Source organism: Pseudophryne corroboree, chromosome 3, assembly GCF_028390025.1.
Source record: "Pseudophryne corroboree isolate aPseCor3 chromosome 3, aPseCor3.hap2, whole genome shotgun sequence".
In the NCBI taxonomy this organism is placed as follows: Eukaryota; Metazoa; Chordata; class Amphibia; order Anura; family Myobatrachidae; genus Pseudophryne; species Pseudophryne corroboree.
In genome coordinates this window covers 69,698,711-69,714,391 of record NC_086446.1, presented here as the reverse complement: position 1 = coordinate 69,714,391, position 15,681 = coordinate 69,698,711, and the positions used below count along the sequence as shown (strand labels likewise).

The 15,681-nt window shown below is 46.5% G+C and overlaps 1 protein-coding gene across 1 annotated transcript in view; it reads left to right on the top strand.

The window, feature by feature from the left end:
• The window catches only part of LOC135054770 (uncharacterized), a 93,672-nt gene extending 83,624 nt beyond the window's left edge, over positions 1 to 10,048 (top strand). Inside the window, exon 3 of the mRNA XM_063958092.1 lies at positions 5,691 to 10,048. Coding sequence (XP_063814162.1) covers positions 5,691 to 9,274 — 3,584 coding nt within the window. The 3' untranslated portion in view covers positions 9,275 to 10,048. The remainder of the gene's footprint in view (positions 1 to 5,690) is intronic.
• The last annotated feature ends 5,633 nt before the right edge of the window (positions 10,049 to 15,681 follow it).

Below are 15,681 nucleotides of genomic sequence, written 5' to 3'. Positions count from 1 at the left end.
CTCGGAAGTCGTCATCTGTTCCTGGAGTCCTGACTGAGCACCTTTGAACATCCAGTGGTGTTCGTGAGTCACGGCGTAGCCGTGTGTTGCGGCTTGGGTCGCTTTATTATTTACCATTTATTATTTGTGTTTCGGAGCTTTTGCGGAGGATTCCGCTCCCACAGATCCACTCTGGTATCCAGCGGTGCTGGGTAGGAGTAACGGACTAGTGGATTTTGGTTGTCCTTTTCCCTGGCGGGTTACCGCACATATCTCAGGTTTAGTCAGTTAGCTTGTAGCCCCTGGCCTGGTTGTTTAGTCAGAGGGCCCCTTGTTATCACCCTGTCTCGGATTTCCCTTTGTCTCCCATTAAGACCTGAGGGGGCATCGGAGTTGGGCAGACATAATCCGCCCTTCAAACGCGGCTGCCATGGGCTCAAGCAACCATAGTCTCGCAGGGGATTTCTGACAGCACGGGCGAGACAACAGAGTTAGGGCGCCAGGGGCTACTTTCTATTCCCGCTCCCTTCCTCAGCATTACGTTCCAGTGCTCCGGTCCTTGCAATTAGACCTCCTCAGACCAGAGTGCTGGAATCGTAACAAATAGTAATACTAATAATAATAATGGGAAAGGTCCTTTCAGGGCGAAAAAAAAAAGGTGGGGGAGGGGTTCAAGCGGCACCAATAAGGGCCAAAACTGCGTGAAGTAAATGCGTAGAAGTAAGGGCCTAGGTCTAAAAACAAATTATTAATTGACAGCTATGACATGAATCAATGATGAAATACAGGATACAAATATTGTCAAGCACCTAGGGGGACTGAAGGGAGATGGAGAGAGGAGGGAAAAAAACAACAACAAAAAACCACCACAAATCTGAAGTCATGCAACAGAAACAACAGAGAAGGAAGCAAATAAATCTCACAGGGGAGTCCATCTACAAACACGACACAGGAGCCAGTAGAACCAGGACTGGAAAAAGGACTAGCAAAGTCCTTCAGCCGTACTCCCATCAAGTGGCATCCACCAAGTGGAGAGGGTCTTCACCTTTGGATTTCTGTTTTGGATTCTGGACCTTGTGCCACCTCTCTCTTCAGGTCGGATTGGTGGAGGCCAGGGTGGGGAGAGTAAAAGCTTGCCAATCAGGGAGGGAAATATCTTCGAGTCCCAAAGCAGAGCAAAATCCAGGCAAATCCACTGGGGATTGGAGAGAGAGGACCCTACCAGCATGGGATACTTGCAAGGAAAACGGAAAACCCCATCTGTACTTCAGGTCACGTTTGCGCAGCGTTTCTGTCAGAGGCTTCAGCAATCTCCGCTGTTGGAGCGTGCGCCAGGAGAGGGCTTGGAAAATGTGGATCTGAATACCATTAAAATCGACTCCTTCCAAATCTCGTACCTTGCGAAGAATCTCCTCTTTCTGTGAGAAATAAAGGAGTCTGCAAATGACGTCCCTTGGGCGTTCAGAAGCTGGCCCTTTAGGTCTGAGGGCTCTGTGAACCCGGTCAAATTCAATCGAGTCAGAGGAGTCCAGGCCCAGGATTTTGCCGAATATATTGGTTAGAGCGTCAACAAGGCCGGATGAAGGAACCTCTTCAGGGAGGCCCCGAACTCTAATATTATTCCGCGACCTATGTTGTCCAAGTCGTCTAATTTATCCTGCATCAGTTCCATGTCTGACCCCTGTTGAGCAACCGTGTCACGAAGCTGGAGTAATTCATCCTCTACTGTGTCCCTTTCCTCCTCTAGGGAAACAATTCTGGATCCCAAATGTTTTATGTCAGATTGTACCGACGAGATCTGGGTTTGAATAGAGTCCTGAAATCGGCATTCCAGAGCTTGCATGTCTTGTTCAGAAGGAAGGGAGCGGACATGGGTCAGGATTTCCCCAATTTCACCCTGCAGTTGGGACATTTGAGCCCGTAGATCTCCAGTCGGGGGAGAGGAAGCCACCATGGGTGGGGCAATACCTGTATCAGGCGTAGTAGGAGAGGGATCAACAACAGACGCTATGGACAGGTAGGATCGGAGATTCGATTGAGATGAAGTGCTACGTGTAGACCGAGCGGATTTTCCCTGTTGGTTTTTCTTGCCTCTGGCCATCAGAAAAGGGTAAATGAAAGGACCATTTCAAAAGGACAACACCATAATCTTAGAAGGATGACGGGGGATACATTCCCCTACTAGTTAGACAGCATAGCCGGTGGAGAGTAGCCGCACTCACATCCCATCAGCGACCCCGGGGTGGACGCCCAGGAGTATGTAAATGAGGAAGAGTCCAGCAATATAGTGCACCGCTGTCGGAGAGGGAGGGTCAGAGTAGCGCAAAAGGCACTGCGTTAATTCTCGTGAAATTTCCCAGGAACTGAGGGGCACGTGTAGCAGAGCAGTGCGGAGCCCGCAGCTCAGGAATACAAGGCAACAGCAGCTATTACAAAGAGGGGGGAGTCACCCACAGCACAGGCGCAGATCACAGGGAGCCTCCACGAGCAGCAGCAGGGTAGGGACACTGACCCCCACCAGGTCGCCAGGAACAGGAGCAGAGAGGCAAGCAGCCAGGCAGCAGGGGTGGAAACAGTGCTCACGGTGGGGAGCCGTCCTGGAGGGCTCCAGGGCCCACTGACCCAGCAAGAGGACTTACAGGAGGGGTACTGCAGGGCAAGGTAAGGTGGGTGGCAGAGAGGAGGTTCCAGCCAGATGAGGCAACTCTGGCCGCTAGTGAACTCCCAGTCCCCGGAAGCACACGGACCCTGGTTGTCAAAGGAGACCTCAATTCAGCCCCACCACCGCAAGCAGGCGCCCCCAGGACCAGCTCCCGCCCCCCGGGAAACTCTGATTCAACTGTTCATGGAGCTCCGGCGCTTATAGCTGGGGGAAAACAGGAGGCAAGTGGGCGCCGGCGGGGAGGCAAGCGGGGTCTGGCCAGCTTACCGCAAAGCGTCGCGGGCCTCCAGCTGCAGGGGAGAGGAAGGAGACACATCAGTGAGGATGCGGTCAGTGGCTCAGCGGCTCCAGGCGGTGGCAGGCAAGATGGCCGCCGCTCGAGCTCCGGTCCCCGTGTAACCTCTTCCTCACGTCCAGCTCCAGCACCCAACCTCCAGACGAGGGTGCGGGGGACCTGGACGGGGTGACGGAAGACTGGTGGTGCCTGTGCAAAGCAAACGGCAGCGAGATCCCGCCTCCGGATTCACGGCCCAGGCCGTTCCCAAACTCGAGGCCCTGGCTTCACGCTGGGGGAAGGCCGCAATCTGCAGGAGTGCTTAAAAGCACTCCCCGACTCCGCGGGTCCCCTACAGCGGCAACAGCTACACAGGAAGGGACACATAGGATAATCTGGAGCATCCAGGTACAAGGCAGGAGGGGAAAAGGGCTTTTTTAAGGGCTATGCCTGCAGGAGCTGGGAAGAGCACGTCCACTCTCCAGAATGGCCAGGCCACGCCCCTTCATGTATGTGATATTTAAACTACTCTAGCATTAACCCTCTAATCACCTGTGAAAGCCCATACTATCCTGAGTTTAAGAACTGGTGGCATCTAAGTACCTGTAAGAGGGTTTCTCTGTAGGGGTAATTGGCGCTGTTATATGCAGAAGACCTCTGGTTTTTGGGTCCTCGTGCAATTTGTCAGTTGTATCATCACAATAATAACAAGATTTTTTTTTTCTTGTGTGGAAATGGAAATCTAATGCATCCAGAATTGAACAGTTGAAAAGATAAAGAAAAGAAATAGATAATCACACAATGGGTCTAATTCAGATTTGTACACTAATGCTCCCACAACGGTGATCCCATACTTAGTTACAGTGCAAAAACAGGCATATGCTAGCATATGCATCTCCCGTGTGCAAAATGTGAAACGCCCACTTTACTTATCCATGCACTGTGCAGCAGGGCAGCCATCAGGGGATGGGACTGTGGAGACTGGTGTCCCAGACCCATACAGAGGGAGGGACCCAACCAGGGACCCAACCCTGGCTCCTCAAACCAATACCTGTAGAGCTGCACCAGTCTGTGAATCAAAAGCAGTCTGATGCGTAAGGAGGACTTATTAAAACAAGTTGTTCTCTGTAAACCATTCTTGTAGGTCCGCAACACTTCACCTATATGTGACATCACAATGTATGACATCTGTCGAAGTCAAAAATATTACATAGAGAGAACATACAGACTCCACACAGTGTGGGTTGCTGTGCTTGCAGATACGCGCAGCGAGCACAGCAGTGTATTGTGGCATACGCATTTGCACAGACGTGCCACAGTGATAGATTCAACGCATATTTCATACAGCACATAATTATACCAGAAAATCCTCCAAGCGCTAAAATATCAGATATTACTACTTCTATTCAAATTATTGAGCATACATTTTTATGGAAAATATTTTTTATTTAAAAATTTATATAAGCACAATTATACATAAATTGAATTCATATCTAAAAAAAATGTGATTTGCTGGCTGTGGCTGTATTTTGAATTAGATTGTAATAACTGTTTACTTTATAAATTGTAACCATGTAACTATATATATACTGTACATTGTGATATATTGAATACATATCCTTTTAATAACAAATATATACATCAATGAGCTTTGGATCTCAGATAATGTGTGGGTGTATTGTTTTCTCTTATGGGATGCAGTGTTTTGCGATGTATAGCGCACATTCATAGCACATGGTAATAAGATGCGCAGGCCTCCACAATATATATTAGAGCGGGCATTTTAAATATTTGTTAGAAAGCAATTTGGCATTTACACATCACATAGGGGTGGAGCAGTGTGGCAGATATTTTTTTTCTGGGAGGGTGGGGCCCTGTCTTTTTTGTCAGTCCTGGGCCCCATAATTTCTGATAGCAGCCCTGATGTGCAGGTCTGTCAGCTGGGATGTGCACTCCTCCACCAGCCAAACATCGGACAACCATCATGGGCTTTTTTTAAAGCGGCAGTCACTTGCAAGGCAAAACTATAGCTTGCCCGGCTGGCATCCAGCGGCTCCAGAAAACTCGCCATTACATCCCAACACAAATGTTCAAGTAAGTCCTGGATTATGCTGATTGAAATGTTTAACTTCCACAAAATCACTGTGGTGCTGTGAGTGAGAACTCGGCCATATATACAAGCACGAGTTTGGTTTCCTCTCAGTCTTTACTCAGATTCCCAAATATTCCTCAATTGTCTCCCTTATCTTCGCAAATTAGTATGTAACTGCATGAGCAGTCACATTTGCAGCTTGCACACGCGCAGTAAGCGTTTACTGGGATAATCACGCAGAATAAAAACATCAGCCATTTGTGAAAACATCAGAATTGAGTCCAAATCTTAATCAGGCCCCATATTCTCCATTTGAGCTCTACTTAGACGTTTTGCATTTTATTTTCGCTAGTACAAATCACAAGGTTATAATGATCCACCTTAATCTGTTATATATATTTTTTTATATTTTTCATATTTCTTTCTCTTACCACTCATCTCATTTTGGGGGAGATGTATCAATCCTTGGAGACAGATAAAGTGGAGAAGTTGCACAAAGCAGCCCATCAGCTTCTGTCATTTCAAAGACTGTGCTACAGTAGATAAATGACAGTTAACAGCTGATTGGTTGCTTTGGTAAACGTATCCGCTTTATTTCTCTCCAAGATTTAATATATCTCCCCCTTTATCTCTAAAGAAAGGAATCTAATACAGCATAGATGACTGTATGTTTTATTTGGCAGGTATATCATTATGGAACAATGAGGCATTGAGAAAGAATGTGAATTCAGAACTTCAAGAGAACACCTCTATTGATTTCATAGCTTCAGACACCGTTTCTGACAAATCATCAGCTCTAAATATCAATGGTTCCTTAAAAGTCAGTATCCTCTGTGGAATGATAGATGTTGGTGGATCTGCAAGTTACCTAAAAGACAGTAAGACATCTAAGGACCAAGCCAGAGTCACCCTACAGTACTCAAGGACCACACAGTTTAAACAGCTGAGCATGGACCATTTAGGTTCTCAGAACATGACTTATCATAATGTGTTTGACAAAGGGACAGCCACCCATGTGGTCACTGCTATTTTATATGGTGCACAAGCCTTCTTTACATTTGATTGTGAGATGTCTACATCAGAAAACACTAAAAATATACAGGGACATTTCCATGCCATGATTAAAAAAATACCCAAAGTTTCAGTTGGAATAGAGGGAAATCTAATACTAAATGATAAAGAAAAGGAAGATGTTAAAAAATTTAGCTGTAAGTTTCATGGAGACTTCGCCCTGGAGAAAAATCCGGTCACATATGAAGATGCCATAAAGATTTACACCAACCTCCCAAAACTGCTAGGAGAGAAAGGGGAAAAGGCTGTACCTGTGAAAGTCTGGCTGTATCCACTGTGTAAACTGGACAGTAGAGCCGCCCAGTTGGTTAGAGACATTAGTGCTGATCTCGTTTTCAGGACAGAAAAGGTGATACAGCAAATGATAGATGTTACCATACACTGTAATGATCTGATGAGACATCTGGCTGCAGAGACCTTTCCAGACATCAAGAGTAACATCATTCAGCTCAAAGAGCAGTGTGATCTATTTACTCTCACATTCAAGAAGCAGCTTGCACAGACCTTACCCGCTATCCGTGGTGGGACAGCAGAGGAAGCTGCACTTGCTGATAATTTACTTAGTATAAAACAATCTCCATTTGAGAATTTCCACATTGCAAAATTTTTGAGCAGAAAACAACAGGAAATGGATGCTGTAAATTCTTATCTGAAAGTGCTGAACAATATCAAAGTATTACCAACTGAGAGTGACATTAATGGAGTCATTCTGGACCCTATGATTGAATACGTTGTGTGTTACAATTTTACATCATTAAATGAGGAGGAGCCATATCTTTTGGAAATGTGTAATTGGCTCCAAACTCCTGTACACAGTGTCTATGAGAGTACAAACTTCTCACCATGGTTCAATGACAAAAATGTTTCTAAAATGGCCAGGAAATGTGTGAGAGCTTTTCAAGATTTTGCTGAGACCAATGCATCCAATGAGGAGACTAAATTCATTATCTCATCTGTCCCAGACCAGAATAATCCTGGAGTCTCTATTTACCTGTATGAAGGTGGGGAATTGGTGAGTACAAAGTTCGAGCCTCCAACTAAACCTAACCCCCTAGTTATCAGAGGTAGAACCCATAATAGTATGGAGCTCATCCTCAGTCCTGCAGACTTTGGGAAAGAGTTCATAGAGGGATACAAAATAGAGTATAGATCTACTGAGGAGGAGAACTGGTCACATTTTATAACAAATTATAAAGCTGAGAAGATCACAGTTACAGGACTAAAACCTAATACAAAGTATCAGTTCAGATACTCTGCAGTGTGTAAACCAGGACTCAGTGCAGTCAGTGACATTAAAGATGAGAAAACCCGTCCCACTAGTCCACCAGAAGCTATAAATGTCACTACGGAACCCTCCTATCTTTTATTACAGTTTAAGGAACCAACTGTTATCGGAGATGGAGCCACAATAATTGAGTATAAAGTTGAATACAAAATAAAGGCTAAAAAGCAAGCAGAGGGGTGGCTGAAATATAAATCAGGAAGGAAAGAAGAGACTTGTATTATTGAGGGACTAAATTCAATGACATCCTACATAATACGTGTGTCGGCCATATGTGGTGATTCTGGGGACAGTGCTCCCAGTGATGAGATTGTAGTTATGACAACAATAGAGAAATCATCTAATCTTAAACATGAACTCACTCAAGAAAGTAGTTTGCTAACAAAGGGAATAGAAAGGGGGAAACCTTCTGTATATCAGCTGATAATGGATTTTTGTGGCTCTCGATATCGTAAGTACAACTTGGGAAAAGAAAACCTTCAGATATCCAATAAAGTCATTCTTTTAGTAGGAGCTACAGGAACAGGAAAAACAACCCTGATCAATGGGATGGCCAACTACATCTTGGGTGTGGAATGGAAAGACGACTTTAGGTTCAAACTTGTACATGAGGTAACAGGCAAATCTCAAGCTCACAGTCAAACCTCTGTAGTTACAGCCTACAAGATAAACCATGATAGTAGATACCAAATCCCTTATTCCCTCACCATGATAGACACACCAGGGTTTGGAGACACACGAGGAATAGGACAGGACAAGAAGATCACAGAGGACATCCATGCATTCTTTACAGCGGACAATGACATTGATCAGATAGATGCTGTGTGCTTTGTCATTAAAGCTTCTTCAGCTCGGTTGACATCCACTCAGAAATATATTTTTCATGCTATATTTTCTATCTTTGGGAAAGATATCAGAGACAACGTACTTATTCTTATCAACTTCTCAGATAGTGCACAACCACCAGTATTAGAGGCTATTAAAGCTGCTGACATCCCCTGTCCTGTGAACAATGATGGTAACCCTGTTCACTTTAAGTTCAATAATTCAGCTCTGTTTGCAAACAATCAGGCCAGTGACATGAATTTTAATGAAATGTACTGGAAAATGGGGGTGTACAATATGAAAACCTTCTTTAGTCATCTGAGTAAAATAGAACCAAAAAGTCTGAAGTTGACTAGGGAAGTCCTCATGGAAAGGAAATTGCTTGAGATTACTGTGCAGGCCTTACAGCCACAAATAAAGGCTGGACTAATGAAACTGGATGAAATAAGGAAAACAGAGGAAGTTCTGCAGTGGAATAAGGACCGTATGGCAGAAAATAAAAACTTTGAGTATGAGGTCACCACAACTGTTCCAGTACAAAGAGACATAACAGGCAGCTTTATAACCAACTGCCAGCAATGTCACTTTACCTGTCACTATCCCTGTCAGATTGCTGATGACAATCAGAAAGCAAAATGTGCCGCTATGTGTAATGAAATTTGTACACAATGCCCAGGTAAATGTGTCTGGAATGTTCATTTCAATCAAAAGTATAAGTGGGAGTATGTGACTAAAAAAGAGAGAAGAACCTACAATCAGCTGAAACAAAAATATGAAGCAGCTTCTGGAGATGTGATTACTATACAAAGGTGGACCAATAAACTTAGCACGGAGTATCGTATTGTGAAAGAAACAGTGTATGGTCTTATTAATAAATCATCACAGAGTCTGAAGCGCCTCCGTGAAATTGCGCTGAAACCAAACCCTCTCTCAACTACCGAATACATTGACCTAATGATACAAAGCGAAGAACAAGAAGCCAAACCAGGATATCAGGAAAGAATCAAGTCACTGACAGAGGTCAGGCAGACGGCGGCCATATTAGAGAAGATTCAGAAGGAAGAAGAGCTGCTGCCTAAACAACACTAAAACAACCCTATGTTCTTCTGAATGTTAAAGACTGTGATGTTTCCATAACATGTTACATCATAATTCAGGAGGTCTCTTCTCCACTTCCCATATAAATTTGTATGCACACTTTCATCCTTCACTTAATATAGAATTGGGAACTATGCGTTGATAAAGTGGACTCTGCTGACATTTCAATTAAAGCAATTCTGTCTGTAAAAATTAACTAAAATAAACAATAAGTCTCCATCTCATATGCTGAAAGGCATCAAAAAATATTGCATAGGTCCTACTTTTGCCCTGAAATGGAAGTTTCTTGTAGGTGTTGCACTGAATTTTAATTGATATAAATGTGGAGCACCCGAAGAAGCTATAGATAAATCTCCAGGAATACATAAACCACATGTTAAAACTTGAGTTCACAATTGATAAAACTTGGGCTTTTTGGGGCCTTTATACTAAGTAGGCTCCTGTATAACATCCAAAGGTAACCAAGGTAACCGCACTCTGCTTGTGAAACTGGCAGTGGCTACAAAATAAAAACATACTGCCTGGGATATAATAAAGTCTGAATTCGGCAGCCGTGCACGATGCCGGCCGAACTCAGAAGTTTATTTTAAAGGGGCAATCATTTAAAGGCATGTTTTAGCGTTGCAAAATGAGTGTTCCTATACAAAAACTCAGCAGAGTTCAGCTGGCATCCCACACGGCCACCAAATTCGGACTACATTTCCGCTGAACCTGTGTCAATAGCTTTGTATTATCCTAGAATTTCTCTCTTGTTTTTCAGGATTGGATGGAAGTATCTTTACAAAAGAATAAGAGAGTTGCTAAATTTTGTGATGCATGGTTTCCCTCTATTCATACAATATCCACAGTTTTAAAACAAGCACTGAGGAAATGCTTTCATCTTACCTCTGGGTATAATTTGGAAGTACTTATTAATGGTGTTCCCTTTTAGTATTTGGATGCTTTATTACTATTCCCGGCGTGGACGTGTTCTATTAATGTCACACGTCTGACTATATTGTTTTTATATCTTACTTTTTGTATAGATTTGATCATGTTCTTCTGTTAGGGATGAAAATTATTTATGTACAGTACCTGTACATTTACTTGTTCTAACTGAGATACTTCATGTTGCTTACTGATTTTATTGTGACTCAGTTGTGTACACTTATTTTCTGGAATTTAAGACTGTGATGTTTCCAATCTCCTCTTGAAAAAATAAATCAATATACAGGGATTTAACTAAGAAAGCAACAAGAAACTTCACAGGAAAAGCTTCATATTTTGAGAAAAGACTGTTAAGCAGTGGTTATAAGGGGTTCAGTATGAATTGCCGGCACACGGGATCCCAGCCGTCATAATACCGATGCTGGGATCATGATCCCTATAATGCCGGTAGGCATGAGTTAGGGCTGTTCTCTCCCTTCCCCTACAACCTAACCCTAACCCTCCCTTCCCACAGTTTAAACCTAACCTCCCCCCGGAGATGCCTAAACATACCACCCCATCCCTGCTGCTTTAACCTAACTCTCCTCACCTGCAGCCTAACCTTAATCCTCCCCGCAGCCTAACCTTAACCCCCCGAAGGTGGCGCCTACACCTAACCCCCCTTCTCTGGCCTTAAACCTAACCCATCCACTATACTTATGGTCAAGATGTTGGCTGTGAGGTTTTCAGCGTCAATTTCCTGGCCTTTTCAGAATTCCGGTGTCGGCATCTTAACAGCATCTTATAAGGCGCTCATAACTTTATTGTGATTACATAAACCTTTTTCTTAAGCTAGCTTATCACTAAAATAAACAACTCCACACACTGAAATAAAGACACGGACACGGTAGCTGGAGTTAAAGGTCAGACGATGTTTATTGATCGCCGCTGACCAACTCTTTAAACTATAATTGTGATCGAATTAGAATTAATTTAGAATATAGATTTAAATTTAGCTTGGAGGATGGCAACAGAAAGTCGCTACCAGACACCAGCACCAGTCACCTAGATGAAAACCACCAAACCAAGGAGGGGAGTACCCAAACTCCACCTCCTTCCTGCATAAACCGCATTGTGTTGGCCTCATCCCTCTTTCTATGGCAAACGTTTGGTTCCCGCAGGGGAACGTCTAAATGTCCAACCGCAAGAGAAGGACACACCTGCCATCCTTCTAAAGAGGGAGCCCCACAATGACCACTTATGCCTGTGTGACAGCTGGTTGGTAGCAACTTCCCACCACAAAGGTTTACAACCGCCACCGCCATCTGCAACCAGCAACCAAAACCAACTAAGAACAAACTAAATAGCACTACCGAAAAGGACCAAAAATATCCTCCAGGAAAATCTGCACTCCTTACGGAGAAAGATGAACCCCATCCTCCTTGTAGAACTGCCTATTCCTTAGCATAAGTAGAGGATGCCTGATCGCTACTCCATCTATGGCCCTGACAAAGAGAGACACTGCCGAATTAACCTTTTTGCGGGCCTTCTCCAGCGCCGAGAAACGCACCGCACCACGCCAAAGAAAACTATCTCCGACCAAACAATGCTCACTCCTGGCCAGTGACAACGGATCGCCACCAAATCCGCCTTAACGGACAAAATCAAATCTATGCCCTTAACTCGACCTAGATCATTACCACCTAAATGAAGGACAATACAACTAGGGCGACCCCAGCGGCGCTCCCGAGAAAAAAGGAGCCGCAACAAATCACCACACAACATACCTCTGACACCTAACCATCGCAATTGCCTAGACCCAAAAACATGAGCTGCCCTAAGTGCCATGGGATGCCTTGCCGCCCCAAAAATATAGGAATGGTCAACCAGCCATACATGCTCCCCAAAATTGACGATAGCTGAAAAAAAAAACATCCTAACATCAGAATTGTGAACACAATACATACATAATGCATAACGTAACAAAAACCCAAGTGAAGGAGAAAAATCAAAAAACCTCCCGTGGACCTTGATAGAACAGCCAATTGAAATCAGGCCCCCTCGGAGGAAAAATTTTAAAAATTCACTTCACACCCTCGATTCCTGAACGGTAAGCGTTCAAAAACCGACGAGTAAACACGTTTTTGGGTTAGCGCAACAGGCGCACCTACAACTTATCCAAACGGACATAAGACCTATAGGAGGCAGACTTCCAACGGCCCAGCTCCCGAATAGCCGCAGGGGATGAACCCGTAGCCGCTGCATGGGTAGCCGCCCCAATCCGAAAGGAATGGGTACCGAAGTCCGCCCCCCGCAAGCCTAATGCCGCCAAACATTTTTTAAACACGGCAGCAAATTGAAACTTTGTCAGCGGGTCAACCTGCGCGTGCACCAGCAACTGGTCGCCCCCCGGAGGCCTCAACCATATTTACTCCTGCATCAACCGCAGCGGGCAAGCACCCGTTTCCTCCTGAGCCTCCAAGGACACCCAGCGACCCCGACCTGTTTGATCTGTCTTGGACCGCACAATCCTACAGAGCAACAGGCCATCCTGCAAGCGCACATTTTCGTAAAGCAAACCCGACTCCCGAGATGCCTTGCTGCATGCCTCCAACTCGCTCACTCGGAAAGCCCCAAAAAAGCCCAGGGCATACGCACAATGAAACAACGCCACCTCGAATTCCGAGGTCGCAATTTGAGGCATCACACGCAGTAACTCTGCTAGCAGCTGCAACGTCATGGGTCTACGGGAGTCCGCGGGCGCCGGACGCAACCTAGCCCAACCTTTCAGCGCTCTGGAAAGGACAAAAGATCCCGTGGGGTCCGTCATCCCGTGGAGCCGAGAGTGAAAATAAATGCCCGCAAGGGCAGATGCCATGGTCGCTTTTGACCTACCGTTTTGGTAATGTTCCCAAACAAAGGTCATCAGGGCGTCAGCCGAGGACTCACCTGCTACCCTGTACCTACGCTGAAAGACCGACCAATCACGCCAGGCTGCATCATACGCTCTGAGAGTGGAGGGAGCCAGAGCACACCTGGCTAGAGCAGCTAACCCGATTCGACAATCTGCCAGACAGAAGGCGGGCACTGTAAACCCTCCGCCGCCGCTCCCGGAACCAACGCCCTGAATTTGTCAAATTGGAACCGAGACAATGCATCCGCAATTCCGTTGTCGATTCCGGGAACGTGACGGGCCCCGAAATTAATATTGCGCCGCAAGCAAACTAACACTAGATGCCGTAGCAGCCTCAGAGCCTGCGGAGAGGAGGAACGCTGATTATTAATCGCATGTACCACCCCCAAGTTGTCGCAACAAAACGAGATGTCCCTATTCGCGAACTGGCATGCCCATAATTCAAGAGCCACTATGGTCGGGAACAATTCCAGCAAAAGGAGGTTCTTGGAAAACCAACGCGTTACCCAAGAGGCCGGCCAAGCAGCAGCGCACCATGCCCCAGCAAAAATGCCCCAAAACCTTGACTGCCCGAGGCATCCGTGAACAATTGTAGCTGCTTACTGGAACAACAAGGCGCAGGCCACAAAACCTCCCTGTTGAAGGACACCAGGAAAGAAACCCAAATCCGCAAATCATCCCTGATCTAGCGGGAAAGGTACACGGTGTGATTCTGCCGGACCGTCCGCGCCGTGGCCCGTTCAAGTTTGCGACAGAAAATCCTACCCATGGGGATAATCCGGCACGCAAAGTTAAAAAGAACCCAGCAAAGACTGCACCTGCTTAAGCCGAACCCTGCTTTTTCCTAAACAGTCAGTAATTAAACCCAAAAGCTTACGCACTTTATCCTCGGGTAGGTGACAGCAACCCCCCACCGTGTCTATTTCAATACCTAGATAGCTAAGACAAGTGCAAGGGCCCTCACACTTGTCCTGCGCGACAGGCACCCCTAAACTGTCGAATAATGATCTAGTCACCGACAGAATATCCCCACAGATCGAACTGCCCCCCGGACCCACAAAGAGAAAGTCGTCCAGGTAGTGAGCCACCCCGCGTTGGCCGGAGGCGGACTGGACGCACCAGTGCAAAAATGTGCTAAAACTCTCAAAAGTAGGCGTAGGAGACCGAACAACCCATGGGGAGACACCGATCCACGTAAAACTCTCCCCCTAGTTTGAAACCCAGAAACCGCAGGGAATCCGTGTGCAGCGGGAGTAGCCGAAAGGCCGACTCCACGTCCAATTTTGCCAACAGACCCCCCGGACCACAGTCCTGCACCAAGCGCAGAGCGTCATCAAAAGACTGATAACGTACCCTGCACTCTGCCTCCGGAATAGCGTCGTTGACCGAAAAACCCGGAGGGTGCAACAAGTGCTGTATCAGGCGAAACTTGCCCGTGGCCTTCTTGGGCACCACCCCCACTGGGGAAATGCACAAGGAGGGCAGCGGGGGAAAGGCGTAGGGTCCCGCCATGCGCCCCAGGCCGATCTCCCCGTCCACTTTCCGCCGGACCTCCTGCGGGAATTCGCCAGCCGATCTCAAATTTTGGTGCACCACCACGTGCACCGAATCCGAAATGGGCAAACGAAAACCGTGCCGAAAACCCTCCAAGAGGAATGACGCTGCCGACTTGTCGGGGTATAAGCTCAGCCAGCGCCGCAACTCGGGAACTCGAAGGCCTTACTTGCCAACTCCCCCGGCCTCTGCAGGAGCGGAGGGCTTACCGCTCGCCGCCGAGATGCAATCCTTGGCCGGGTGACTGGCCCTGCACAACTTACACGAGTGGCGAAAACTACAATTCGCCCCCTTGACGCATTTGCCCTCGTTGTAGGCAAAACACTTCCCTTTCCCTATCAAGCGGGAACCCGAAGTCCCGGCCGCCCCGGGCTTCTTGACCGTGACGTCCGGGGTGGGCTTAACCTGCTGCGTGACCTCCAACCACACCTCGACATCCTTAAAACCCGCGGGCAGGGTGTGGTTGCCATCCTGATTGCGACGGAATTTCTCATCGTAATCCCGCCAAGCGGAACCCTTGGATTTTAAGTACATGTTGTGTACTAAAAACAAATACTTAACTAAGTTGGAATACTCCGCGGGTCGCGATTCCGTGTAGCAAGCAGTAAAAACCAAAAAACCACGCAACCACTGGTGAAAATTGCGGAACGCATTTACCCCAATGCCATCCGGCTTCTTGGCTGCGTCAAAACCTTGTCGCATTTCATCCGTAAGGGTGAAGATGTCAACGTACTTCCCCTTCCGGATTTTTTCTCGCATTCGCTTACGAACCCCCCGCGTAACTGCCGTGTTGGCGCAATGCACCATCTCCGCATAACGGGGGGGTCAAGTGGAACAGCCGACGCTGGCGTTGCCACTTTCTGCGCTTCCTTCGCCATGCGCCGCGCGATAAGTCTAGCTAATTTACGCGGGCGCCGCGGAGAACCTGACGAAACACTGCTAGATGATGAGGAACTACTGGTTGAACTGTGTAAAGGAAGGGCTTGCTCACCTGTGTTGGAAGGACCGGAACAGCGTCCTCCGC